The sequence below is a fragment of the Passer domesticus genome, chromosome 1 (genome assembly GCF_036417665.1).
Source record: "Passer domesticus isolate bPasDom1 chromosome 1, bPasDom1.hap1, whole genome shotgun sequence".
Classification (NCBI taxonomy): domain Eukaryota; kingdom Metazoa; phylum Chordata; class Aves; order Passeriformes; family Passeridae; genus Passer; species Passer domesticus.
In genome coordinates, this window is record NC_087474.1 from 6076731 (window position 1) to 6103558 (window position 26828).

Below are 26828 nucleotides of genomic sequence, written 5' to 3' on the forward strand. Positions count from 1 at the left end.
GCGGGGGGCGGCGCTGGCGGCGGCCGCTGCGGGCCCGCCCGCATGGAGCCCGCGCCGGGGGAGCCGGCGGCCGCCCGGATGGTGGCGTAGGGCCCGCACTGCCGGCCCCGCAGCATGGCGAGCTGCCTGCCGCCCTGCGTGATCGACGGCGGCACCGGGTGAGTGCGGGCAGGGCAGACCGGCTGCCGGTGCCCGTGCTGGGGACGGGGGGGTGTCTCCGCGCCGCGCCCCTCCGCCGCCTCCCGCTGCCGGCGAGCGCTCTTCGCACGGGGCCGCGCTGCTGCCGTGTGTCCCGGTGGCCTCGCGGCTTGCTGAGGGTTTCTCTCCCTTCCGGCCTTCAGCGGGCTGGTGCCCATCGCTCTCGTCCTCCCTCTGCCCCTCCTGCCCTTCCATCCCGCCCGAGCGCGGAGCGCGGCAGCCCCGCCGCGTCCCCGCCGTGCGGGTTCCTGCGCGCCCTCTTCGCCTCTCGGGACCCGTTTTCGTGTGTGCGCTCCGGCTGTGAAGTACTGCATGATGCAAGTGCTAAAATTGGGGACGGCTGGTTTCGGAAGGGGAGAGGAGCCAGGAGCCCGCGCAGCCAGGGGCGATACCTGGGCAGGCTCTCGGAGCTGCCCGAGCCGGGGGCAGTCCTGTCGGTGCCGAGCCCGGACACAGAGCCCGGCGAGCCCAGCTCCCTGCCCCGGGCCGCTCTCGGTGCGGGCTCCTGCCTCCTTCCCCGCTTGGAACCAGCCGTCCCCAATTTCAGCATTTTCGGCTGAGCTGGGAGCGCGCTGCCTTGCTCCGGTGATGCGCTCGGTCATTGGGTCACCCCTGCACCTTTCTCTGCTCAGTGTCAGGTTTATTCCGTACTTAACCAAACCATAAGTTTTGTAACTCAAGTCTTTGAGGGCAGGAGTGACTCTGAATTTCAGAGGCTGTTTCAGGAGCGGGTCTGTCCTACCTCTGTGCTAGAGAAGACCTGAGTGGATATTCAGCATCCAGTCCTGCTGTGCCTTAGCGGGGGAGGTGTCAGAGGGAGCTGTAATTCAGCTGTAATGCTGAATTTGTGCTGTGCTTTTGCTAATTAATACCTTTCCTTTGGCCCAGCAGTTACAGACAGCTCTGAGGAGAGGAAGTGAAGCACCGGTCCATGAGTAACTATTCGTGCAGTAGCTTTGCTTGTCAGACTCGGTCTCACTGATTGCATTAATTTAGCCTTTCCTCTGCAGGGAATTTGCAACACTATTTTTATTTCTTTAATACTTGGAAAGTTATCTTTAAAATTTCCTGAAGTGAACAATCTTTGAAAAACCAAACCCCAGACTAATCCAAAGAAATCAAGAACCCCCAATCCCAAGGTAACTGCAGGAAGCGCTTTCCAGTGCTGTGGTGCCACATTACCTTCTCCTGAAAAAGTGTGTCACATTTTGACATATATCTATATTAAACTGTCATGAAAGTTTTAGAGATCTTTGCCTGTTTCTGCTTATACTTTAGCTTACCAGAATCCAGCTCTGTTCCGTCAGTGGGGAATACTGGAGTTCACAGCTGGAGACTTGGGAAGTAGAATAGAGACCAGGTTCTACCTTGTGTCTAATTCTGCTTGCTCTTTAGATTCTTCTTGGTAGTTTCCCAGGTTTCTTCTATATATTTGCTGAAGTTACTGTAAGTATCTGTTCTCCACAGGTCTGCTGATATTACAGGATTACTTCTTGATAGTTTAAGAGAGAAATGGGAGGTCTAGGTGGATCCTTTAAAAAGGGTACAGTAGAAACTGTAAAACCCAGAAAATGCATTAAATGCCAAGCTGCCTTTTGCAGGAGACCCCCTTGGCTTTCAGTTTGTGGAGTAATTGGAGTAATTCCAATGTTACACTAGCAGTAGATATTGCTGGCCAACAGTTATACAAAATAAATAAGGATAGGACGTTGCTTATTGTGCCCTTTCAAAGAAATAATAGTTGAAGTAGAATTTATAAAATCTGTTAGGTGCTTGCATGGGTAAGGCTGATGGGTTTTGTGGAGGAGGGACATGTGTATTGTTTTGTTTCAGGAGGAGATTGGATAGTCCCCAAGTGATGCACATTTGTTTTCTCAATGCCTCCAAGTGATCTTGATTCACAGGAGACAACATGATATCTCTGCTGGTGGAACTTGTGCTTGACTATGTTGTAGGGCACTCAAAAATGGAAGACTTTTCAGCAAAGAGACTACTGAATGTGAAATAATTTATCTTGCAGAATTCAGGATGAAACAAGTCTGAACAAAAGCAGCCAGAAGAAGTAGCTTGACTCATTGATACGCAGTCTCTGGAATTTTCCTCTGTGTGGGCTGAAAACCTTCTTATTGTTAGAATGAATCTACTTTGGGTTACCAGATTCAAACAATTCATTCAAATTATTCATGAAAGGGTTTTCAGATGAAAAATTGGGAAGAGCATAGCAGAAAGGGAAAGGTATATGCAGACATGCATCATGGGACATGGTGTATATAAAATACACTTTTCTACTTAAATCTCTGCTATGGAATGGGGTGTTCTGTCCAGCCACTAATCCATCTTTTTTTCATATAAGGGGTTTTTTAGAAGTCTGTTAAAAGAATGGTTTCGTTGTTGTTTTGTGCATAAGGAGGCTGTCTTAATTTACTGTAATTTGCAGCCACATGCCTCAGTCCTGTAAATGCCAGAATTCCTCAAAAAAAGTAAGAACACGTGTATAAAAAATAGTTACAGACTTTCAGTGAGAAACATATTTTTACAGCAGGAGAGGATAACATTCCTTTAGTCTATTGGATGTAGGTGACTTGAATTTCCTTTGCCATAAACTGTTCACTCTTTATTCACAAATCTTGCAGAAATAGTTAATAATTTGCTATAATATTTTCCATTAGTATTTGCAAATGACTTGACATACTGCAATTTTGATGCACTACATCTTGATTTTCTCTGCATGAGATTCTCCTCGTGATCAGTTTACACATTGCTGTCACTCTTTGTGGAGAAGGGCATGCTATTTTTAGTTTCTTAGGATTACCAGGCCTTTTTGTGTTGCTGTTTTAAATAGCTTTAGACTTCACAACTAGTTTTATTAATTGGCATTTAGCTGTTGGACATCAGAACAGTAGTAGGTGGGTGAGCAAAACAAAGGTATCTTAAAATACCCCTATTCAGTGTATTTGTAGATGCTGAGGAGTGCTTCTGGTTTGGGTGTATTTTATTGAAGCCATTCCTTTCTAGTAAAGAGAAAATACTTTGGCAAAGTCTTATAGATGAGTTGAGAGGTAAATATTTGATTTCTGGGAGAAGTGAGCTGGACTGGGTCTTGAAGCTTCAGGTGTTTCTGATGATGTTGCTAATTAAAGATAGCTGGAGCCTCAGAACATGCTATGTTTTCCCTCTCTTACTATATTTCTGAGCAGGCATTATTGTAATTGCTGTTCTGGGTCTAAAGAGCTTGATTTAATTAACTGTTGTTTATAATAACAGGCTTCAGTCCTGCAAAGTGCTAGACTTCCTCAAGAAACCCAATGGCTCTACTGTACTCTTTATTATTGTGACTGATGGTGCTCTTGGGTAAATTGTGCAGACAAAATGGATTTTTTTTTTCTATTTGATAATTTCTCCTTCATGTCTTCTTCATTCCCATCCCTTGATTTCAAAAGTGCTTTTCCAAATCTTCATGAAGAACTCGTGTTGCAAGTTCCTCAGACATGCTTGTAACAATGATAATAGAGTCTGCTGTGGCAGCCTGGCATCACAGGTGTTCTGGCAGCAGTAGCCTGGTTATTCAGCCTCTTAGCTGTCAGGGAAAGTGTTCTATTTACAGAGGCTATTTGTTTGTTTACAGGACTTTCTCAAAGCATTCTGCTATTTTTAGTCACTTCGTATTTATCTTTTCCAAGGGTTTTTGTGCGAATGTAACACATTGTTTTAGAGATGTGGACCAAAAAAGCAATAGAGAATGATCAAATGCTAAAATGGTTGCATTTGGGCTTTGCTCTTTTGCATACTTGTATAGAGAAAAATTGGATGTCTTGTGTTTTCAGATGGATAAAGCGACTGCTGGAGTTTGTGATTTGTTCTCCTGTTTTGGGAAGAATTTTCCTAAACAAATCTCTTCTCTCTAAATGGTTGAGGGTGCAGCATCTGCTTCCAAGTGTAGTCCATTTGTATATCTTTGGAGTTGATTCTTGATGTAAGTTCTTGCATCTTTCCATCTTGGTGGGACCTCAGAAGAGAACAGGGTTGGGATGACCAATGCTCATGCAAAGGTTTGTGAGACTGGTTTGTGTATGAACTTGTCACCTGGTCAAAACAGTATGAAAGAGACCACACTATTTTTAGAAACTGCTTGTTTCAACAACATGTGATTTCCAGAGATTTAATACAAAATGTGTAGTCCTCCAAATCTCCTTGCATGAAATAGCCTTAGTCTATTGGATCAGTTTTCTGCTAATTTTTAGTGCAGTATCCTATATTTTGGCCTGTTTCCAGTAGGTTCCTATCTCACTGGCAACAAATTGCTGCTTTTAATGAAATTAAGTTGGAATACTGATTATCTACACATTCTGCTACAGCTGTCTCTGTAATTTTACAGATCACAAGATGTTGCATTACCATTAGTCTGCTAGGCTGTAACTCAGGAGAAAGAAAACTGTGTTTTAGATGCTTAAATATTCATTGGAGAAGGGACTGGAGACCAGGTACCCTCTGTAACTGTTCAAGTCCAGAGCCTTTCTGCTCAGTGAAAATTTAAATACCATGTAGGAAAGGGAGTATTTTCTGTAGGAGGTGCTGGAAATGGGTCACCCAAACACTTTAATGTACCCTTGAGAGGTGGAATGAGTTTGGGTCCTGCTGGGCACAGCAGAGATCTGGGACCAAGTCTGCCATGTCCTGAGGCTCCTGGATAGCAAAGAGCTGCACAACTGCATCATCTATTTTCCTTCTCTTCCTGCGTGGTCTTGGGAGAAATGCGAGTTTCCCTTGCATTTGGTTTTGTCAAAAATACCTGAATGTGGTTGCTTGTTCCAGTCTTGTTAGATCCTAAGTAGATTTTTTTTTTAACAGATTTTGTTTTTCTGCTTATTTGCTTCACCATTGAGCTGAGAATTTAGTTATTCTCTTTGTTGTAGTATTAGTCTTTCATGGATTAGAAATCTTTCCATATGTTACCTTCTGTGAGATTAATTCTTTGGAGAGAATTTATTTCATTATACTGAGAAACAAACTTATTTGGTAGTTTTTAGTAGGAGAATTAACCCAGGTTAAAAATTAATCTCTAAAATACTGAGCTGTAAGGGTTTGATAACTTTACAAGTTACCCTGCTATGGGGATCTGTTCCATTCTGGAGAGGGAAGGTGAAGCTCTTGCAGACTGGTAGCCCAAATTGACTTTTAGAGAGTGTTTTCTTTTTTTAATACTGTGAGTGGGTGTGAGTTTAGCATGTGTGTTGAGGGGGAAAAGATGGCAAACTGAACTCACCTCTTGGCCAGACTTTAGTTTAAGGAATGAGTTCTGGTTAGACTGCAGAAACCTTTTCATTTATTCATGCACACAGATATATAAAAATTGTATGAAAATATATATATGTATTTACATGTATGTGTATGTAGATATTGTCTTTGGTTTTTGTCACTGAGGCTTGAAAGGCTTTTTTTTCATGATCTTTCTGCCTAACTGTCATTTCTAAGTCTTGAAACTAGGTCTTTTAAACAAATAAAAATGTTTTCCTTGGTTTTCATTATGCTCATTTAGCCATGATTCATTTCAGAGAGAGAAATAAGAGGAAGTGGCCTGTACTGGTCTTAAATCCCAGTGGAACTCCTGTTGTTGCTTGTTATGTTTTAACAATATTCCCTAGGTAGGCCTCATTCTAAAATGTGAGGAATCTATGCAATAATAATCATAAAAAGAACTTTTACTAGTAATGTCCTCCTTTACAGTCAGTCTAATTTAACATCTTGATTATGTTTTTCTGAGAGCCACAGCAAGTGTGCATAAACAATTTGGGTTAGACTGAAAGCATATGTCTATAATGATGATTAAAAACCCAGCAAACCCTTGCCTGCAAAACACAGTCCTTGGCTTTTTAGCCTTGGGGGAATGGCTTTTTAACTATTGTTTGAAGTCTATTGAAGCTATAGCTTTGAAGAGAAGTTGAAATATAAATATTTAAGTCCAAGGTCATTGATAATTCAATTTAGATTAATTCCTTTAGCTAAGAAAACTGTGATCCTTAATGAGTATTTTTATACCAAATACTCTGTAAAGAGGAACCTACTTTTCAAGCTGCTAATGAAGATGCAAACCTCTGCTTTGGCCATGGCATAATATTATTTGCAAATATTGAGAGTAGGATGCAGACAAAGACTTTAAATTCACTTTAGGACCTAGACTGGGATTGGTCTAATTTAACAATATCATGGCTTTATGTTTCTTGTGTAAAAATGATGTGAACAATGCTGATTCCCTCAAATCCTGCTGCTGCTGTACTTCTGTTTGAAGCTGATGGCAGTACTCAAGAATTACATCAGTCTCTGCAAGCATTCAATCAATTTAGTTGGGTTGGTTTTTCTTTTAACAGTTTCTGATGTCGGTTTTGTTGTCATTGTGGTTTTTTTTCCTTTTTTTTCTTTCCCTAGGAAATCGAGCTGTTTTTCATAGTCTGGGATGTTAATTATTTCTAGTTGCTAAAGACCTGGAGTAGCTTGCAGCCACTAACACCTGTAGAAATTTTTAAGTTTTAGGCAAAAATTTCTTTACTCCCCCCCCACCTTCTTTCCTCTCAAGCCTTTAATTGTTAAAATATATCTTACATGTATATTGAAAGAAATTATCAATGCTTTGTACCATCTGCTGCCCATTTCTAAAACATTTAATCAGTGTAGGCTTGCTTTGGTGTAGTATTTGCCTTTTATCACACACAGATAACATACCTGTGACAAAGTGAGTGCTTTGTTCAAGGCCTGAAAGGGAATTGTATCAGGATTGTAACAAGAGTTCTCTCCTGTGGTTTACTTGTGACACTGTATTACTTCTTTTTTTCCTGTATTTGAGAATATTAAACAGCTATGTCAAGTCTATGGATCTCTTTGGTCATGGTAACTGAAGGGTAAAATTTGCATGGCTCTAATTTTACCCAAAGGGTGCAATGTAACCTGCCAGTCCTTTGTCATAGCTGGTCAACAAGATGGAAAAAGTAAGAGTTGAGTTTTCAGACTTGATAGTTCTGAATAACACTAGCAAAATTTGTAAGCTGAAGTTGCCTGAAAATAAATTAACACCTATAGTATTTACCTAAAGTAAAAAACTTTGAGTTTTGTTTTTAGCAGGATGATACTTGAAAGCATAACCCAGAAAATGTGGACATGGCATGTGATGCACGTTTCACCTTCTCTTTAAGAAGTGGAGTGAATTGAAAGTATTTTTTTCTTCATGTTTTTGCATCTAAGTGCATCTAATGACCTCTAATGACCTGGTGATCTTTGTTTTTCCCCTAGGTATACGAAGCTTGGCTATGCAGGAAACACAGAACCTCAGTTCATTATCCCATCATGTGAGTTGATTTTCTTTTTGTCCCTCCAAATTGTAACATACACTGCTGTTACTAGCACTTTGAGGATTAAATGACGTGCTTCCAACTCCCAACTCAGCCCTCATAGTCCCGTGTCCATCTGGGAAGTGATATTCACCCTGTTAGCATCCTTGGCTGGAGTGTAGCTAAACAGAGATCCTTGCCTCCAGTTAGCTAGGACTGTTGCTCATTAAACCAGCTCTTGGTTGCTATGACAAAGATGAAGAGAACTCCAGTCCAATTTCCTTTTTATCTCCATTATTTTTTGGCCAGGACTCTTGAGTAGACAGAATGCAATTTACCTCCTGTCTACCTGACACCATGGTTACAGCCTGGATAATCTGGGGGAAGGATCCCAATCAAATTAAGCACTAAAGTGCAGGTGGTGTCTGCCTTATTTACATTGTCTGGGACTGTAGACAGTTTAATATTCAAAAAAGTTGTTCCTATTAGAAAATACTCCTTTTGGGTGTGTGTTTACCAATTAAAATCTTCTTGCACATTTAACATGCTTTTGTTGAACAGATTTACTCTTTAATTTTTGTGTGTGTGTTAAACTTGTTTAAAATGTTATGCTTTTCTGGTGTTCTTGATTTTAATTGACATCTTAATAGTTTTTCTGAAATGCTGTGTATATATATGTATATATAAATAGTATTACTATGTATTTACATCTATAATGGCATCTGTTACCTCCATTTATGTTAAACACTGCTTTTTACTTTTTGTAAATCTTTTCCAATTAACTCCTTATTAATGCATCTAGACTACCTTGTAGCTACTCATGGGAGAAAGTATGAAGATAAGGAAGTTGTAAAGATGATTGGTGGCCAAAGAAGTGAAGGGGACACAGTTCTTCACCAGGTGTAGCTGCAGTACTACTTACAGTCTCACTATTTTAAGTATTGTAATATTTGAACCCTAAACCACTGATAAAGAGTTGAGTGTCTTACATTAAAGAAGTGGGATAGGAGGGATTTTCTGTGAATTTGCTATAACTCCTGTTTTATCCAACTATAAACCTGTTGGGGGATAGATGTTTCTCCAAAAAAAATTGTATTCCTGTGAGTCATTTTTTGGTGCTAGTAGTATTTGGTGTGTTTGTGGATGATGCCTGCCTACTCTGCATTTTCTGCTATATGTCATTTAGACCCTGATTATGACCTATTAAAATAAAACTATATAAATAAGGTTATGTTTTAGCAGTATTTCATTCCATTTTTATTTTTAGCTTGCCCCAGATTTGATTTTTGCTGTCTCATCTTCTTGCCTACAGCAGCCATCATCTAATAATTCTAGTGATAGTTGAAGGCTGCTAATGGGAAGCATAAGTGTCTCCAGAGATTTCTCTGTAGCCCTGCAAATTGATTTCTCCCCTCCCTCTCTCCTCTTTCTCACCAACCAGGATAATTACTCCAATACTTATTTTTGAATACACAGTTTATTTTCTTCTTCTCCTGTGCTCATCCTCTTTATTCTAGAGCTGGAACTCAGAAAGTCATGTTGCTTACTGGAATGCTGCACTTCTACAGGTTTAGAGACTGTAGTGTACAGCAAAATGGATTTTCAGTGTTTTCTGTGAATTGTTAGGTACAATAATGAGGGATGGGTGACCAGAATCCTGCAGGATGCAGTGAGAATGAACTCAGCTCTATGGGCTTGTCAGTAGATCACTTACATGATTTCTACTTGTTATATCCCAATTTTTATTTCTGGAAAAGAATCCTTAAGTAAATAAACATTCATTGCTTGGTATTTAGCTGTTTTAATTTTGCTTTGATTTGTTTTTTGGGTTTATTTTTAAGGTATTGCAATCCGAGAGTCAGCCAAAGTGGGGGACCAGGCTCAGAGGAGGGTAATGAAAGGTGTTGATGATCTGGACTTTTTCATAGGAGATGAAGCCATAGATAAACCTACCTATGCTACAAAGGTGAGCATTCAGGAGACTTTGACAGCCTTTTCCAAGTCTCACATTTTTATGATAAAATGTTCTAGGACTTCTGGATAGCCATTCAAAACACGTTTTCATTTTTTGTGAAGTTATTGCTTTTTGAGAACTGCATGATTTGGTTCATGGCTTTACCCTTTTTCATATATCTGTTTTACTAGTGCTGTCTTGTGTGGTTGGTGTTTGTGTAAATATTCATTGATACAGTGCAGCTGTTCAGTTTTCAAAATTCTGAGTTATTAAAATAGTCATATACACTGAATATTTAAATTCTTGCTCTAAGAGTACCCTTTTAACATGGCTTACAAACTGGGAAATGTGTTGGATACTTTTGCTTCAGGGAAAGTCACAGTTGTTTTGTGAAGGGCTGTCTTCAATGCAGCTTTTCTGTGAATCATATTTTCCATACCCTAGTAAAGGACTTCTTGTACTTACAAAGCGTTACTGGCTTATGAACTTTGTGCAAAAAAATCATATTTTATACATCCTTCTGTGTTACTTAAATGTCAGCTGTGTTCTTAACGTTGAACAAAATGTAAACATCATCCCTGCCAGAAATTTTAGGTGAAAAATATATAGCCTATATGGTCTTTATTTCTTTTTATAATATGGAAAGACATATTGAAGCCAAGTATGCTTCTCAACTTTTTAAGTGATCAAATTTATACAGAAAGAGGTTAAAACACAGTTCTACAACAGACTAACAGGAATAGAGTCTGGATTCTGGCTGCTAGTCCTGCAAGGTAGAATTGGGCTTGGGAGCAGGAGGTAAATTTGAATTGTGCCTCTGAATTAAAGTCAGGATGGAGGGTTTGATGAGATTCCAGTGAGATGAGGTGTCAGACTGTTCCTGTGGCTGGGTTTCTTTGTCCTTGCATGATCCAGTGCTGACAAGTTCTGCTCTTGCAGTGGCCTATCCGACATGGAATTGTTGAGGACTGGGACCTCATGGAGAGGTTCATGGAACAAGTCATTTTTAAGTACCTTCGAGCTGAGCCTGAGGATCACTATTTTTTAATGGTGAGTTAATGAGGCTTGGTAAAGAAATAGTTTTGGAAAAGGAAAAACAAATACCTTTCCAAGCACAAGTAGCTCTGCTGGAGGTTTTTTCTCTGTATGTCTTATTTCTCTAGCAATGACAGGGTTTGGGTTGGGAGGAGAAAAGTAATATTTAAAGCTGCATTATAACTATATTCTTTTAATTTTGTGATGCAGGCTACTGCAGGTCAGCTATTGCTTTTGAAAAGCTTTAAACAATGTTTAAATTCTGTTTGAATTTTTTTATTTTGGGTGTGCTGAGGATTTTAAAAGTTTGATTACCAAAAGTTTGATTAGCATTGTACCGAACTAATCAAAGCAGGATCTTATCGAGGTGATTTTTCAAAACTCTTTTTTTTTTTGCAGACAGAGCCTCCACTGAACACACCAGAAAACAGAGAATATCTTGCAGAAATCATGTTTGAATCATTTAACATCCCAGGACTTTACATTGCTGTGCAGGTGAACAAAGTGGATGCATTCTTTTAAGTAGAAAACAACCGCAGTGTTTTGGTCTTTCGTAGGCACGTGTGTAAAATGTTTGAAACAGTACTTTTTGGGAGTGTAAATTAGAACACTCTGCCTGCTTCTAAATACAAGCTCTCTGTGCTGCAGGCAGTGCTGGCCTTAGCTGCCTCCTGGACGTCACGGCAGGTCGGGGAGCGGACCCTGACTGGAATTGTCATCGACAGTGGTGACGGAGTGACCCACGTGATCCCCGTGGTAAGGAGCAGGCTGCCCTTTGAAATCAGCCCTGCTTTGGACAGGATGTGTTTACTGTAAATTTAAATGAGAAGTGTCAAATGAAACCTTGTTTTAAAATTTTTAGTGTTGTCTGGGACTTCTTTCCTTGCAAAAGTATGTATTTCAGTATGTATTAATTCAGCTTGCTGAGTACAGCAAAGTCACAGTAAAGAACCATCAATCCAGCTTTTAAAAGGCTATTTCTGTGTAAAACCTTACCTTCTGTTATTGTGTGATGCCTCAGTTCTCTTAAATATCAATTATTGTCATGGGTTTATGCCAAGTGTCTGACAAGAAATGTCCTAATTTGAGTTGTGCCTCTGCATTAAAGAGGCACCCTGCATTTGTTTAATATAAGTGGTAATGTGTGCTTTTTATATGATTTATTGTATTTTATTGTTTCCACTCTGCTTATGTGGAAACAACTACAAATTTATATAAGTACCTGTTGGTATACATGGTCAATCTCATCAGTTTAGTTACGTGAGGATATTAAAAATACAGAGATATCTCTGCATACTGACATCCATTGATGTCATTTTGTGTCATTTTGGACCATACTGTGTCCTTGAATGATCAGGTATATTAGAAATGAAAATTTGATTCCCTTTATCTTCATCTTGCATTTTGGTGTTAACTTGATCTTCTCAGCATTTTGTCATGGGCAGTGCTGAGAACAAGCAGCATTTACTGAGTGAAACTCTGAAAAGTGTAAAAAAAAGCAAGGGAAGAAATAATGTGGCTCAGCAATATCACTGTTTTCAGTAAATACATCCTAAAAAAAATTCAGCAAGTAGATTTCTTATTTTTGTTGTGCTTATTGTAAGATCCTATTTCTGTTTCAGTTTTCTATTCCTGTGTGATTTTTCTTGTCTGAGAAATTTAATTTTATTCTTTTTTCCTATGAATTTTCCACTCTCAAACAGAATACAGGTAGTTTATTTATATTACGACTGCTTTTCTGATGATACTATAAAGGAACCATCAGATCTGAATAATATGTACAGATCTGACTGGTATGTTTATCAATTGTAATATCTGTTAGATAGTCAATATCTGTTTAGATATGACAATCAAGGTCTTTAAATAAAAATCATACCCACTTTGCAATGGGGTGCACATTTTTAGAGTGATTTTGAAGTTTCAAGATTTTACTTTCAATAGCAAATCAGAGTATTATAAAAATGAATGTTAATTATTGATACACAGTAAGTTTTCCCCTTAAATATGTCTTTTCCTCTCCTCCTACATAGGCAGAAGGCTATGTAATTGGAAGTTGCATCAAACATATTCCTATTGCAGGTAGAGATATTACTTACTTTATTCAACAGCTTCTAAGGGAAAGGGAGGTAGGAATTCCTCCTGAACAATCTCTGGAGACAGCAAAAGCCATAAAGGTACATCCTCCTTTATCTCTTAATAAATACATAGTAAATCTCTGTGAGCTAATTTTTTGGCTCTAGCAAGTTGCCAGTGGCTCTCTTAAAAATGCAGATGTAGGCAGTGTATTATAATTACACCATCTTCTGGTGGTTTATCCAATCAAGTGTGGGGGAAGGAGAAAGAGGAAGAAAATATTCATGTAGGCTGTTTATGAGTGAGTATGTTCAGCAGCTTAAATCAGAATTTCAACTTTGGAGTTGTTTAAAATTTGCTTTGTAATATAACTTAAAAAAAAAAATAGGGTGATTGTGTATACCTGCTCTTGCAGTGAAAGCTCGCCCTTGAAATTCTTTATTGTTGGTGATGTTTTTATTTTGGGAGAGGCAAATATAGCTGAGTCAGTGTGTGCAGCCCTTTGGAAGCAAATGGGCCCCGTGCCTTGTGGGGCTGAGGCTCCAGTAGTGATTTGGGTAGCAAGTCCCTTGAACAGCTCCATCTGTAAAAAATGCTCACTTTTTTTTCTTTCCTGATTGTGTTACATTTTAATTGCACTGATGTACTAATGATTTCAGCTATTTTTACCACCTGGTGTTTCTCAACAGGAGAAATACTGTTACATTTGCCCCGACATAGTGAAGGAATTTGCCAAGTACGACGGGGACTCTCGCAGGTGGATCAAACAATACACGGGCATCAACGCCATCAACAAAACCAAGTTTGTTATAGATGTTGGTTACGAGAGGTTCCTGGGGCCAGAAATCTTCTTCCATCCCGAGGTAAGAGCAGGGAATAGCCGTGCTATTCCCGGTGCCTGGGCGCCATCCCGTGGCAGTGAGGGGCCACTGAGTCTCCTGAACACGAGCCAGGTGCGCTCACAGGTAACATCAGCACTGCACAAAAGTGGTTTTGTGGTGTCCACTCTAAAACATCTTGTTCTGTTCCTCTAAAGGCAATCTGAACTGTTTCATTTCACAGTTTTTGTATAGCATTTTCCTCTTTCAGCATCACTTTCAACAAGTCTGCCTTTCTACTTTCTATGCTGCCCGACCCTTTGGGCACTACTAAGCATGGCATTGATGATATTCTAAATGTTGGATTCAGAAATTTGATACTGAGTCAGTTTGTAAGGCATGGATGATAAATTTATCCTTGAAGGAAGTCTGTTGAAATCTCTCTTGGTGTGGTCGTAAGTAGTATGTACAATTCTGGGAAAGGTTACTGTACCTCATTTCTCTGATTTTTGATAGTTCAGTTGGAGGGAGTTTCAGGATATTGTTGAGAGGAAGGAGTCAGGTTTTACTACAGGTCCTCTCCATTCCTGCACACTTAGTTGAACTTATTCAGGCACCCATAGTCTGTAATACTATACTGTAATATTAACAGTATTACAGGCTATGGGTACTTGAATAAGTTTAATAAAAGTCCTTATCAACACTGGTGAAGTTTCTCTTTTTCTACCCTCCTCCTTGGAGGAATATTAAAAAGCTTCTCTCTGCCACCTTTTGTCTGAATTCCAGCCTTTATCTTCTGTGGTCAGTTTGCAGCCATCTGATCTTCTGCCAGTATTAAATCTCTGAGCTAAATAGTTTTTCTTCCCTGCTGTTTACCAGTGTGATTCAACAGAGAAGCACTGAATCCCATGTCAGACATAATTTCAAGAGTTTCTTTTTCCATAGTCTCTAAAAAGACTTGGGAATGGAATAAAGAACCAATTTCCATTTTTTTTTTCATTTCATGATAGTTTCTTGACTCTGTATTGAAAAAATCACCCAAACCAGAATTGATTTCCTAGACAAGAAAAACATAATAGATGATGTGTACTGCGTCCAAAGAGAATTTCTTCTTGTGTTTCATTGACTCCTCACTTCAAAGTGTAGCAGCTTAGCTAGGTAAAAAGTGCCATTGGTAAAGCTGTCTTGTAATCTTTTCCTATTTTCAGTTTGCAGAATTTGTTCTGAAGTCTTTAATACTCCTGAAGTTAGGTCTTGGGGTTTGTAGCTATTCAGATTATTTCTCTACTTTTTAAATTAGAGATTTTATTCGCTCTTCTCCAACCATATCATATTGGCTGGCAGACTGTAATTTTCCATTCAGTTCTGTTGTCCCTGTTCTGGGATGATGTTATACTCTACCTCTCATTCCTACTTATTCCTTTTTCCCTGCTGTTTTATCAATATCTTTATGGAGAGCTCAGGAGTTTTCAGGCTGTAGTTCATTCAGATGAAAACTTGGTGTGCAGCAGCTTCTCTTTTGGTTTATGTGGCTTCATTTTTTTGCTTCTTGCATGATTAATTCTTACTGTGGAAGTTAGTTTGAATTCTTGGGAAGTGCCCCCATCATTCTTAGGTCTCCTGAGCTCCAAGCCAACTTCCTTTGCTAATTTTCTCTCAGTTCAGTGTACACTTGTTATGCCTGATTGTTGTTATTTGTTCATCCGTGTAGATACCTCATCTTGTTTTGAATTTAAATACCACATACTTCTACACAAAAGCTTGTAATATATCTACACTAATATAGTATCATGTATTGATAATTAATTTATTTTTTTAGAGTTTAACCTCTGAAAGGAAAAAAAAAAAGGGCTATTACCAGTTCTTTAAAGCTTATGTTAAGTTTTAAGAGGAAAATTTCCACTAGTCTGTTTTCTAGCATTAGCAACTCTTGACTTTCTAGTTTTATAAATGCAGAAATTTACATCAGCATTGTGTTCATATTTGCATTGATGGGGGCTTTCACTCAAAATCTTAGACTATTAATGCTTTTTTCAACATTAGATACTCCCTGGGCTTGGGAAAAAAATAGGACGTCTTGCTGGGAATTTAACTGAAGTATTTTAGTAACATTAAAATATTTTTGCAGGGAAACATTCTGATTTGCTGGTGTTTTTAATCTCACTTGAAAGGAAAGGCAGCACCACAGTGAGTGGTAACAGTATGTTTAATACTGCAGGGAAACTCAAACTCATCTTGAGGCAATAAAAGTTCATAGTGCATAAATTGTAAACAATGAATTTCTGACCAGGGAAGGGAGTCTGAGTTTTTTAGCAGAAAAATGAAATTCTCATTTCCCTTGCAGAGAAGTGTTTGTTTTAATGTGGAATAAGTGATGAGCAGGACTTGAAACTCCCACTCATCCCTTATTAAAAAGTCTCTCCACAGTCATATTTCTGCTTTTTTTTATTTCTCTGTTCTTTGGATGAAAAACCTAATGGCTGTTCTGTTTCATTTTAGTTTGCTAACCCTGATTTCATGGAGTCCATTTCGGATGTAGTGGATGAAGTCATACAGAACTGTCCCATCGATGTCCGGCGGCCGTTGTATAAGGTATGGCCTTTCTCCTGCAGGATTCATCTCCTTTATTTAAGGAATAAATACCAGCATCGTGGTCTTCTGACCATGTGCATGGCTACCACTTCCTCTACAATGAGAAGTGTGAACTTTGGGTAGAAGTTAAACAAAGTGCCACTTCTGAATGCCACTAGATATTTGCTGCTTTTTAGTTTTGAAAGAAAAGTTTCTGTAAAGGCTCAATACTTAGGTAAGTATTGTTCCTGAGGAGCTGTGCCAGAAAGATGTTATTTGTAATATGAATTCCTGTGCATGAAGGACTTTTGGTTTTGCCCATTTTGATGGTTATACTGTGGTCTTACCCCTCTCACCACCCTTCTTCCTCTGCTTTATTAAGTAGTGGTTTCCAATATTTTTTTTCATTGTCTGGTCTTGCACCATTGTACTTGTCTTGTCTTGCCCATTGTCTGCAGTGTAGTCAGTACTACGTCACTCTTAAAGTACATGAAAACTGAAAATATTTTAGGAGAGAACAATTAGGCCAACTTAAACCTGCTTAAACCCAGGGTGTAGTCCAGAGAGTACTTTCAGTTTCTGATTGTTTAAGGAGTGAAAAGTAAAGTACTGACCTGCAAAGTCCATGGCAGCCTTTGTCTGTATTGGCAGCACATTCCACATCCCATGGTTTCCTTTTTTCAGTTTGTGCAGGAGCAGCACAATTTTGGAAATAACAGTGTAAAGCTATAGCATGCAGAGATTTGCCTGCTCATGTAAAAGGTGGTAGTGTTCCTCACCTGGTAGAATGAGTATTAAGTTCTAACTAAGTCATGTCTCAGGATAATTTGTAACTATTAACATTTTACAGTCTCTTCTCCTTGGTTGATAAACACTCTCTGTAATCTAGAATGAGATGTAGCCCTGCAGAGCAGATCTGTGGGGCAGGTTGAAAGGGGAAGTTGAGCTATTTAAGAGATTAATATGTCAGTTCTGCAGTAGATGACTTGAATTACTTCAGGCTTAGGTAGCAGCAGAGTTTAGGAACCCCTTAATGTGTGGTTGTGCTTAGGGGTCTCTGCTTTTTATCTGAAAGACCAAAGCTTCCTCAGAGCAACAGATTCTTTGCTTGGTAGGGTAGGGTTTGGTACTGATTGGAAAGTGGTGTTTAAAATTTGAGGTTAAGTTACTTCTGCCTCATCATAGTCAGTAGACAAATAACTTTCCCTTGGCTTGCTACTGATTGAGACTTTGTTTTTCCTTTTTCTGTTTTTCATTATACTTGCTTAATTAAAATAAGGTTTCACAATTACCCGTGCAATGTACTGAGAGATATCAGTAGTTATTAATGGTAATAATTGCTATCTTCTTTAAGCAAGGTCACTTCAAAGGGATGAGCATCCCTTGTTCTCATTGTTTAAAAGTGTATGGATGCAGAAATATTCACTCATACGTTCTCTCTGAGGTTTATGAGTTTCACTTGCCCATGGTGCTCAGTGGTGGCCAGCCAAGGGCCTGTGCTTTGGAGCTGAGTTGCCATCAAATGTATTTGGATTCTTCCTCAGTGTTCCTGCAGAAAGTACCTAACAGTACCCTTATTGCAGGTTTTATGTGGTATGTAGCCTTTGAATGATGGTTGTTCCACAGCCCATCTTGTGATGTCCATGGTATTTCTGAGTTTTACTGCCAGTATCCCTGTTTCCTAATCTGATTAACATCTCTCTCACAAGGCCACTTTATCTTGCCTCATGTTGATGTTTGAACCAGCAGAACCTTGATAAGACTTTAGCCAGATCTGTGACAACCCAGCCTAATGGGAAGAAAGCATCTAAGATTTGTAAATGCTCATTGGTCAAAAGAAATTACAAAGTCAGAGTCTGAAAGTTTTATTAATGAATTACACACTTGGCATGGAAATTGGTCTGTTAGTCTCTGATCTGCTATCAAAGCACACAGCAGTAGGTTTTGAGTAAGGGGGTAGGGTGAAAGAGAAGACAGGAATTAAAGAGGAAGAGATGGATTAAAGAAAGAGAGAAAAAGGAAGCACCCGTCCTGGTTTCAGTATTAATGCAACTGCATCAGTCTCGTCAATGACATGAGGGGTCCCCCTGGGTTTGGGGTGGGGGTTCCTTTTTATGGAGGGGTTTCTCTGCCCCAAATATGGGTTTCTTGCTTTCCATGTAAATTAGTCACCATGTGCAGTCTGTTCTTTCAGGCCTTTCTGGAAATGGGTTGGAGGGCTTTGGGGACTTTTGGTGGCAGTAATCCCACCCTGTAGTCCATGCCAACTTCCTCCCACTCATTTCTTGCACTGTGTTGTGGTTTGTTCTCATGGACAAATGCCCTACAAGTGCCTGGCCCCTCTTCTCCAAATCCTGTTCTTCCTCACAGTGTGTTAATACCAATAGTCCTTGGTTGTTACCAGCAATTCTTGTCTGCTGTTTCCAGCAGTCCTTGGTTGGCTCCACAGCCATTTATTTAGTTGCTGGTGTTTGAGACATAAACATGAGCCCCTGATTTTCTGGGAATTGAGAGCTCAAAAGAATTCCACTTTGAACTGCTGTTTACAGGACCAGTAGAGAGTGGGCTTTAATCATAGTACTTTCCCATCCTGGCCACAATTTGAGTTGGTGAGTTTCTTTGAAAGTTCAATAACAAAAATACTCTTTCACTTGAGTTGCTGTTTGGGCAAGAAAAAAGTTTCTAAGGCTGTTTGTTAAAAGACAGGTTCTCACTTAACACCTGTTAGTTCTGGGGACTGACAGTGTTTCTGTTAAGCTCAAGAAGGGATTAGTTCAAGTGCAGTTTGTCAGGGCTGAGGTCTAATGAGAATTTCTCAGATCCCACAGGGGCCTGGAGTGGGGGAGATGCACCCCTGAAAATCCATCCCACAACTGAAGTCAGCTTCTCTGTGTCTCCACAAGATCCCATAACCTGTAGCTGTTCCATACTAAGCACAAACATCCTTTCACACATGATGAAGCCTTTTTAAATTGTACAATGATTGCCAGCAATGCACTCTCTAATTCCCATGATTACATCATCTTAATGTGATTGCTTGGAAAAACTGATTTGTATTCTCTAACACAGAGTTGAGAGATCTGGATTGCTTGGGATGAATTGCTTTCTGCTAAAACAGGAAAAAATAGGTATGGGTTTGAAACAGGGGACTTGCATTGAAATTTGAAGAAATGGGGTGGGCTTTGGTGGGTTTATTATTTAATTTTTTTTTTCAAATGCAGAGCTTCAAAAAGTAAAATGAAATTTAAAATCAGTGCTCAAATGAAATGAGAAACGACAGAGGAGATAATTTTTGGATCTTATTGTATGGATGAAACAATTTGGCATTCTGGCTATGTTGATCATTCCTGTGTGTTGAATTCCACTGAAAAATGACCCATCCTGCATGCAGCTAAAAATCCTGCATTTGTGGGGCTCCGTGAGACATTCCTTTAGTGTTTTCTGGGAAGAATGGTGTATAGTTCATCTAGTTCTATTTTTTTTTTGAGAATTTCTTAGCTTCCTTTTTTCTTAAAATATTGATCCACAACCTTTCCTTGTACTTACCTCATAATTATATGAATACATAGTACAACTGATGTCTTAGAAATGGAGAGAAATTACAGGAAGAGTGCAGTAGCATGATGGTGATCTGCACAAAAATGAGGCCCATCCCCAGCTTTCAGGTTCCTGTGAGCACATCAGTAAATTCTGTGTAACTGCTGCACACCCAGCTTGGATCAGTGAGGAGCATCTGCTCCTGTGGGACAGCTACAGCAGGTACTGGTGTGGAATGTTTTCAGCTCTAGTTGGTATTTAAAAATCTCTTTTCAACCTGAAAGTGCTCTGAAACTTGTCCTAACATTTGTCAGTTAGGACATGAGTTTTTGACATTTAGTGTCAAAAACTAGTCTCCTCCTGAATGTAGTTACAATAATTTCAAAGGTGGACAAAGGACTTTGAAAAGTTTTTAAAACTGCTTGCTATCCTAATAAACAGTATTTTTTGTTAGTAACAGGTTCAGACACTATCACTTTTATTCCATGCTCTACTTCATCTTTCTATTTCCTTGTCAAGGGTCTCTCCCCAGGTACTTCCAGAGTTAAATGAGAACAATATTAACAGTTCTGAGGTCCTTGCCTTCTCCCAGTACAGAGGATAGAAGTGTAGGGTCACTGACTGTCTCAGCAATTGATTTTTTTTCAACTTTTCTCTGCTGTGTTTTTAGCACAAATATCTGAAAGAATATAAGATAAATGACATCTGAAGCCAGGTAAATTCTGTCAGGAATACCTCTGAAAGGTCCTAGCCAAGCATGCTTAAGCATTCATGTTTGACATCATGCTGAATCAAATGACAACGTCCTCAAACTTCTAAGCAAACTTCTCAAGTTGAAAATTCTGCGTGACGTGGGGGACTGTAGGATATTACTAAGTGTGATGTTTTGTTGGAGATGAATTCTCCAGGTTTTCCATGGAAACACAGGTGCATGGAGAGAAGATTTTGACAAATTGGCTCTTTTCCTTAGAGAAGGTGACTTCTGCAGCTGTTGTGGGCTCAGATTAGGCTCTCTCAAAATGAAAGCTTAGTGAAATAGTAAAGTCAAGGTCATTGCTACATATAAGACTTGTGCTGCCCTTGTTGTGTCAGTGTTGACTGAGCAAGTTAGACTGCCAAGCCCAGAAGAGCCCATCCTCAAACACTGAAGAGGTCCTGGATGCAGGGACAAACGGGGTGCTAAAAACCCCCTGATATCCCTTCTGACTTCAGCTGTGGAAAATAGGAACACCTGGTGTGAGAGCAGCTCCAGCTGCACAGCGTGGTGGGTAGATGGCACTGTAGGACCGGCTTTGCTGGTCTGTGCTCCAGCAGCACGGAAATTCCCTGTTTCTGACCCACAGCACAGTGGGGAGGCTCTGGGGTGAGGAAGGGTGGAGACACTGCCAGGCCATGGCATCTGCTGGCACCATGACAGGGCATGGGGAAGGAAAAGCATTCCTGCTGAATACTGCAGTATTTCTGTGGTATTTAAATGAAAGGCCCAAGAGATTCACTCTGTCATTGTAGCTCGGGAATACTGAGAAGCCCTGTTTATTCCTATCACAGCTGTAAATAAATTTGTAAGATTACTCCTGCTAGTTGGTTTAACAATAGCTGAGTGCATCTGCAGGATTTTCTGGTTCCTTTTGTGTCTGAGGCATATTTCTGCAGAATGGCACCACCATAAGTCATGATGAAATCTCTTGCTGTGAATTGAAATGTGAAATGAGCATTAAATTCATGATTTTAAGGAGAAAGAAATTATTTCTTTATTATTAGAAGTAAATGTATTTTTAAAATAGTGTCTCTCACAATAAATTTACTTCTTTGTGCTGTATTTATTGTTTGGTATGAACAATATTTATCCTTACACTTTCCATACTGTGTTGGCAAATAATGCCTTGTTTTAACCAAATTAACAGAGACATGTAGCTTAATTGATTCACTTGCTAATGAAGTACTTGGCTTCAGCTTATGAACCTTCCTGGTTTTACCCATAATAATTTTTATTAACAGTCATATATTGATCTCATTACATGTCTCTGGTGGTCTGGTCACATCATGTTAACTTTAATTTAAGCTGTCAGCTGGAAAGAAGGGAAAATGGGATGTGTTCTTACTTGCCAGAAAAGCAGGGGATGCTTTTCAGGTTGGTGCTGCAAAGTCTGCTGTGTCCAGCTGAGAGTGTGCTCACACCACAGTGCAGTGTGAAGATGCACAAACCAGTTCAGCACCTTGTATTTGGTAGTGCTGAGTTCTTCAGGAGCTAATTTCCCTCTTTGGAATTTTTATGTGAGCTTCATTTAGTCAGAGATTTCTGTTGCAGGAGCTGGATTGCTTTGTTGGGTAATTTCATGTCTCTGCAGTGTTACATTGTACAGGCATAATACCAGAAATGGTCCAAGGAGAAACTCAGCACCACAGAGAAGAGAAGCAAAAGGTACAGATGAGAAGGGAGAAATTTCTTGCCAACCCTTTGAGGTGATCTTGATGACCTTAGGGGTCTTTTCTACCATGATGATTCTGTGATTGGTATCCACTCCCTGGTCTCCTTCCAGAAATAGCCTACTTCCATTTATTTGCTTGTTGTGGTTAAATTTTTCAGGTGTTTGGAAGGCCTTTGTCCCTCTCTGCTAAGGGAACAGATTCTTTCAAAACAAGTTAAATATTCAGCCATTTAGCTAAAAAGTGAAACCAGCTGGAGGTTCTTTCCATCAGCAGGTATGATAATTGGTGTTAGCTGAGAAACATGTGGGCTGCTTGGAGCTCTTAAACCAGCCGAAGTGTGTTTGAGCAGAGTAAGATCAGAAGAAGTCTTTTTTAAAGGAATCAGCTGGAAATAGATACTGAAAGCCTAACTTCTTTGATGTCTTTCTCTGGGAGGCCAGAGGATTCTCTTGACAGGCTGAAAACCCAAACATCACTAGTAAGCTTTCTCCACAGGTGTATTTAGCATGCTTTATTTTTATGATTTTTAAGTAGTTACTGGAATTACTCAGATTTATTCTAAAGAAGATATTTTAGAGGTCGGGGTTGAGGGAGATGGATGGTATCCTCTTAGTTGTTTTTTGGGGTTTGTTTTTGTGTTTTTTTTTTTTTTTTAATCTGACCATTTTATCTTACCTTTATTGTGCCCTTTGTAAGTGGTGGGTGTGGCGTTTGAGGGGTTTGGAATGGATATGCAATCTGCTTTCATTTTAAGTGGGAATTACCTGGCTTCTGACCTGAGAACTTGTTGAAGGCTGTATGACAAGCCTTCTACTAAAGAGTTAGCGTGGGTTTGGTCTGGCACTGGCAATAGTGCAGGGAGCAGGGGAACTGTAACTGTTTAACTAAACATCTTCTAAATGCAGTTGGTGTCACCTAGTTACTTATATCCAGAATTTTGCTTAGCCTAGCTAGTCCAGATCCATGATAATGAGGTGACTCATCTTTTCAACACTTGTACCTTGGTGCTTCTGGTCTCCTTGGGCAGTGTTATTGTTGAACTGATTTTGGTGTGTAGAAGTACTTGAATAGTCATAATTTGACGAAGATGTAACTTCTTAGTCTCTCACCCTGGAATGATAACTATGTGGAAACATCCTCTCAGTGATGCTGCTAACTCTGTAGTTACACTTATTGGTCTTGGTTGTATGAAAAAAAATTATTTGTGAGTTTATTCTGGAATCTATTTTTAGTGATAGCATTGTCCACTTTATGGAGTATGCTTGAAGTTTAATTTGCTTTAAATAGAATTACTGCTTTCACATTCTTTGCCAACTTCATTATCTCCAGGTAATATTTTCTGATGACATCTTTTTAATTGCTATTTCATCATTCAGGTTGGTTGTTGTCTTTTTTGCCCATTAGCAATTTCCTTTTCCCAAGTGGAGTGCATGACCACTTTGATGCAGGGGAAGAGATGTTCTTGTGTGTGGGGAGAATAGGGGGAATCTTCCTACTGCTTTAACTTTAGGATCAGCTGTGATTTCTGGCTCCTTTCCTCTCCTCTGTCCTCCTCTTTTCCTTTTGGAAGTGTTTCAGTAATATTATGGGGACTTGTGCTTTTGTTTTCTCTAAAGCACACCTGCCTTGTTATGCATTCTTTTATACTGTAAATAAACTGAAGTTGTGAAGAAATTACTTTTTCCTACTGTAATGGTTTTATAATGTGTAGGGATTTTTTTTTCCTCATGAAAAACAAACAGCTTTCTTCTCACTTTACAAGGTACAAACAAGTTTTCCCTGATTATTTGTTGCTTAAAATCCAAGCATTTCTGCACCCTGCAAGTGTGAACACTTATTGTGCATGTCTTTGACTCTTCAGATCCATGTGCAGGCTGAAAACAGTGATCAGGGATTCTTTCATTATGTGCACAGTCTTGGTCTGTAGTGTCAAAAAATGTTACTGAGAGATAATCCTTGGACCTGTGCACAGTGAACTCCTGATCCAAGTTCCTTGTGGACATGTGCCAAAGGCATGTGAGTGCTTTCAGCACTGTGCAAAGGCATGTGTGCAGTTTTGTCATGTTGAGTTCTTTTTCCTGACCATGAATTGCATTTTTGCTGGCACTGATGTTGTGTTCTAGTGGTCCTGTTTTGAATCCCCCACCTTTGAAATTACTTCTGTGTTAGTCGGGGATGCTGGAATATTATCAGAATTTGGGATGGGAAATTCTAAAATGTCTGTTTAAAATCTAAGTACAAGTCCAGGCTAAGATACATTTGGCTCTGCTCTGAAAACTGAGTAACACCAGACAAGCAAGGGAGGAGGCATCATACCTTCCTCTGTGCTGCAGTTCTCTGTGAAGGTGTGATTCCTTTTTGAAGAACTCTGGAAATTAAAAAAAGAAAATAGAGTTCTAGATAATTTTCTAGATTTGTAGCTATGTAATATGATGAGACTTGAGCCTTATTTAGTGTCAGGGCTAAAACTGCTGTGAACATCCCCAGAGAAACTTTTTGGTGTAGTGTCCTATTTCTGCTGCTGTGTGTATGTAGGGTACTAGCTCATGATTTTAATGGAATCCTCCTTTGTAATAACCCATTCTACATAATTGTATTTAAAGGAGAAAAGTAGGGGAGCCATGAAGTTCCTATGATTTGGGGGGTACTGAAATTGTTCTACCTGCTTTGTCAGCTTCCTAATGATGCTGAAATTCAAATAGTCACCTCTGCAGTGTTGGCTGTTGGGAAACTTGCTTGAAGATGGATTTACAGAATGTGTCTTTGATTTCTGTACAGAATGTGGTCCTCTCAGGAGGCTCCACGATGTTCAGGGACTTTGGACGACGCCTGCAAAGGGATTTGAAGAGAGTGGTGGATGCGAGACTGCGGCTCAGTGAGGAGCTCAGTGGTGGTCGGATAAAAGTGAGTGTGTGTTTCAAGTGCATTTATTACATGACTAATGACTAAAATCAAGTTGAAAGTTCTCACCTCACCAGTGAAAATATGCTGTAAAATCAGTAGGATTTGTGTATGTGTTGTTAAAAGCACTGGTAGCCTTGCAGTATATGACATCTTTATAGGAATCTTAATTACTGTGAGCAGTTCTGGTTTTCCAGAAGGCCAGTAGGCAAGAGGGATTTAACTTGGTGTTCTTCATCATAGTTATCATGAAGACTTTTATGACTTAGTCTCCTAGGGGGAGCAAATCTGAGTAATAAGTGATGTGAATGAAAGGTTGAAGGTGTCTGGTTCTGACCATGTTAAGTTTGAAAACAATGAAATATGAACTGTTTTCCTTAGCCCAAACCAGTGGAAGTTCAAGTGATAACACATCACATGCAGCGTTACGCAGTTTGGTTTGGAGGTTCCATGCTGGCTTCAACAGTAAGTCTTCATTGCAGTTATTCTTAATTTTTATTGCATGTTGAATTCTGGGTCTATTTGAGCTGAGTACTAAATTCTAAACTTTGTCGTTGTGACAGCCTAAATTGTGTCACATTCTGGAATCCTTACCCAAGTTTTATCTCAGTAGAATTTGTACAAGGCAAATGGGAGCTTTGCTTGAGTAAGGATATCATGAGTTGACATAAAGTTTTGATACTGTAGTTCCAATATAGTGCCTTTATTCTTTAAATCAGCACTAGAGATTAGTTAGGACTTCAGGAATATAGAATCCAAATCAGTGATCCTAAATGCAAGAGAGAAGCAAATACAGGAAAATGGGAGTAATTGTTGTCTGCCAAGTGGGATTTCTTATTGCTGTGTTTAAAAGAAGTCATATGACCAGACAAGCTTCTCTTGATTAGTTGTATTCATATGCTAATATTTCTAATTTTTTTATGTTTCAAAAATGCAATATGATGTCATAAAGCTGCAATCTACAAAAATGCCAAGATGTTATTTATTTGTTGGTTTTTTTCTACTTATGTTCTTATGCTTTTGGGGGGACCTGTTTTGTATTTTTATAGCCAGAGTTTTTCCAAGTATGTCACACCAAGAAGGACTATGAAGAGTATGGCCCTAGTATTTGTCGTCATAATCCCGTTTTTGGAGTCATGTCATAATGTTCATCCAGTGGAAATAAGATCTCTGATACTGTGCTGGTGAAGAAACTCATGCAGTGCAGAGGAAGGCTGCAGATACTGTAAATACTGAAACAAGATGTGGTTAACTCTGAGGCGTTTGGATCACCATTGTGCACTAAAGCACAGCTTACAGCCCCAAGTCATTTCAGTACGAGCCATTTCTCTGCTGACTGCTCAGAGCCTTTCCTTCTTTCTTCCTAAATGTGAGGTAATTGAAAATAGGTAAGTCTCGGTTTAGGAGGTTGTGCAAATACTACTGAAACTGAATCTAGAAGAATGAGGCAGTGTTTTACTGCTTGTGGAAAGATCTAAACCTTTCCCACTTGTGCCCTGAGTTTGCAATCAAACCTTTAGCAATGGAGCACTAAATACCACATTGCCTTTAGGGGAGCTGGAATGGATACAGGTACCTACCCGAATGGAATGGATTGCAGGATTTGGGACAGTACTTTGTAAATGTAGGTTTTCATACCATTTTGTATTTTATGATATTGGTAGGGTGAATTGATGACTAGTTCTAAGCATGAACAGCTGTCAATGTCATGGAATGATGTTATGCATTTCCAGGTGTGAGGCATGTATTGAATCAGTGCTGGTATATTTTTTGGGGGAAAAAAAAAGCCATGTATGATAGAAATGGATCTGTTCATGTTTGGATGATGCAAAGTGATTTACAGTATTGTATGAAGTTTATTATAGCCACTGTTCCTTTGTTTTGAATTTTCTGAAACTGTTTTTTAGGAGATGATGTTTTGTTTTGCTGTTGGTGAGTGGTGGATGACACATGGGCCTTGCACCAGTGAAATAAAAGCTGTTAACATCTTTA

The 26828-nt window shown here is 39.4% G+C and overlaps 1 protein-coding gene across 1 annotated transcript; it reads left to right on the forward strand.

The window, feature by feature from the left end:
- On the forward strand, positions 1-26828 carry ACTR3B (actin related protein 3B). The gene is made up of 12 exons (XM_064431927.1): positions 1-158; positions 7480-7535; positions 9359-9483; positions 10411-10521; positions 10906-11001; positions 11155-11262; positions 12537-12680; positions 13269-13442; positions 15897-15989; positions 24714-24839; positions 25218-25301; positions 25886-26828. Exons 1-12 carry the CDS (start codon positions 115-117, stop codon positions 25979-25981), a joined length of 1257 nt encoding a protein of 418 aa, XP_064287997.1. The 5' UTR covers positions 1-114; the 3' UTR covers positions 25982-26828.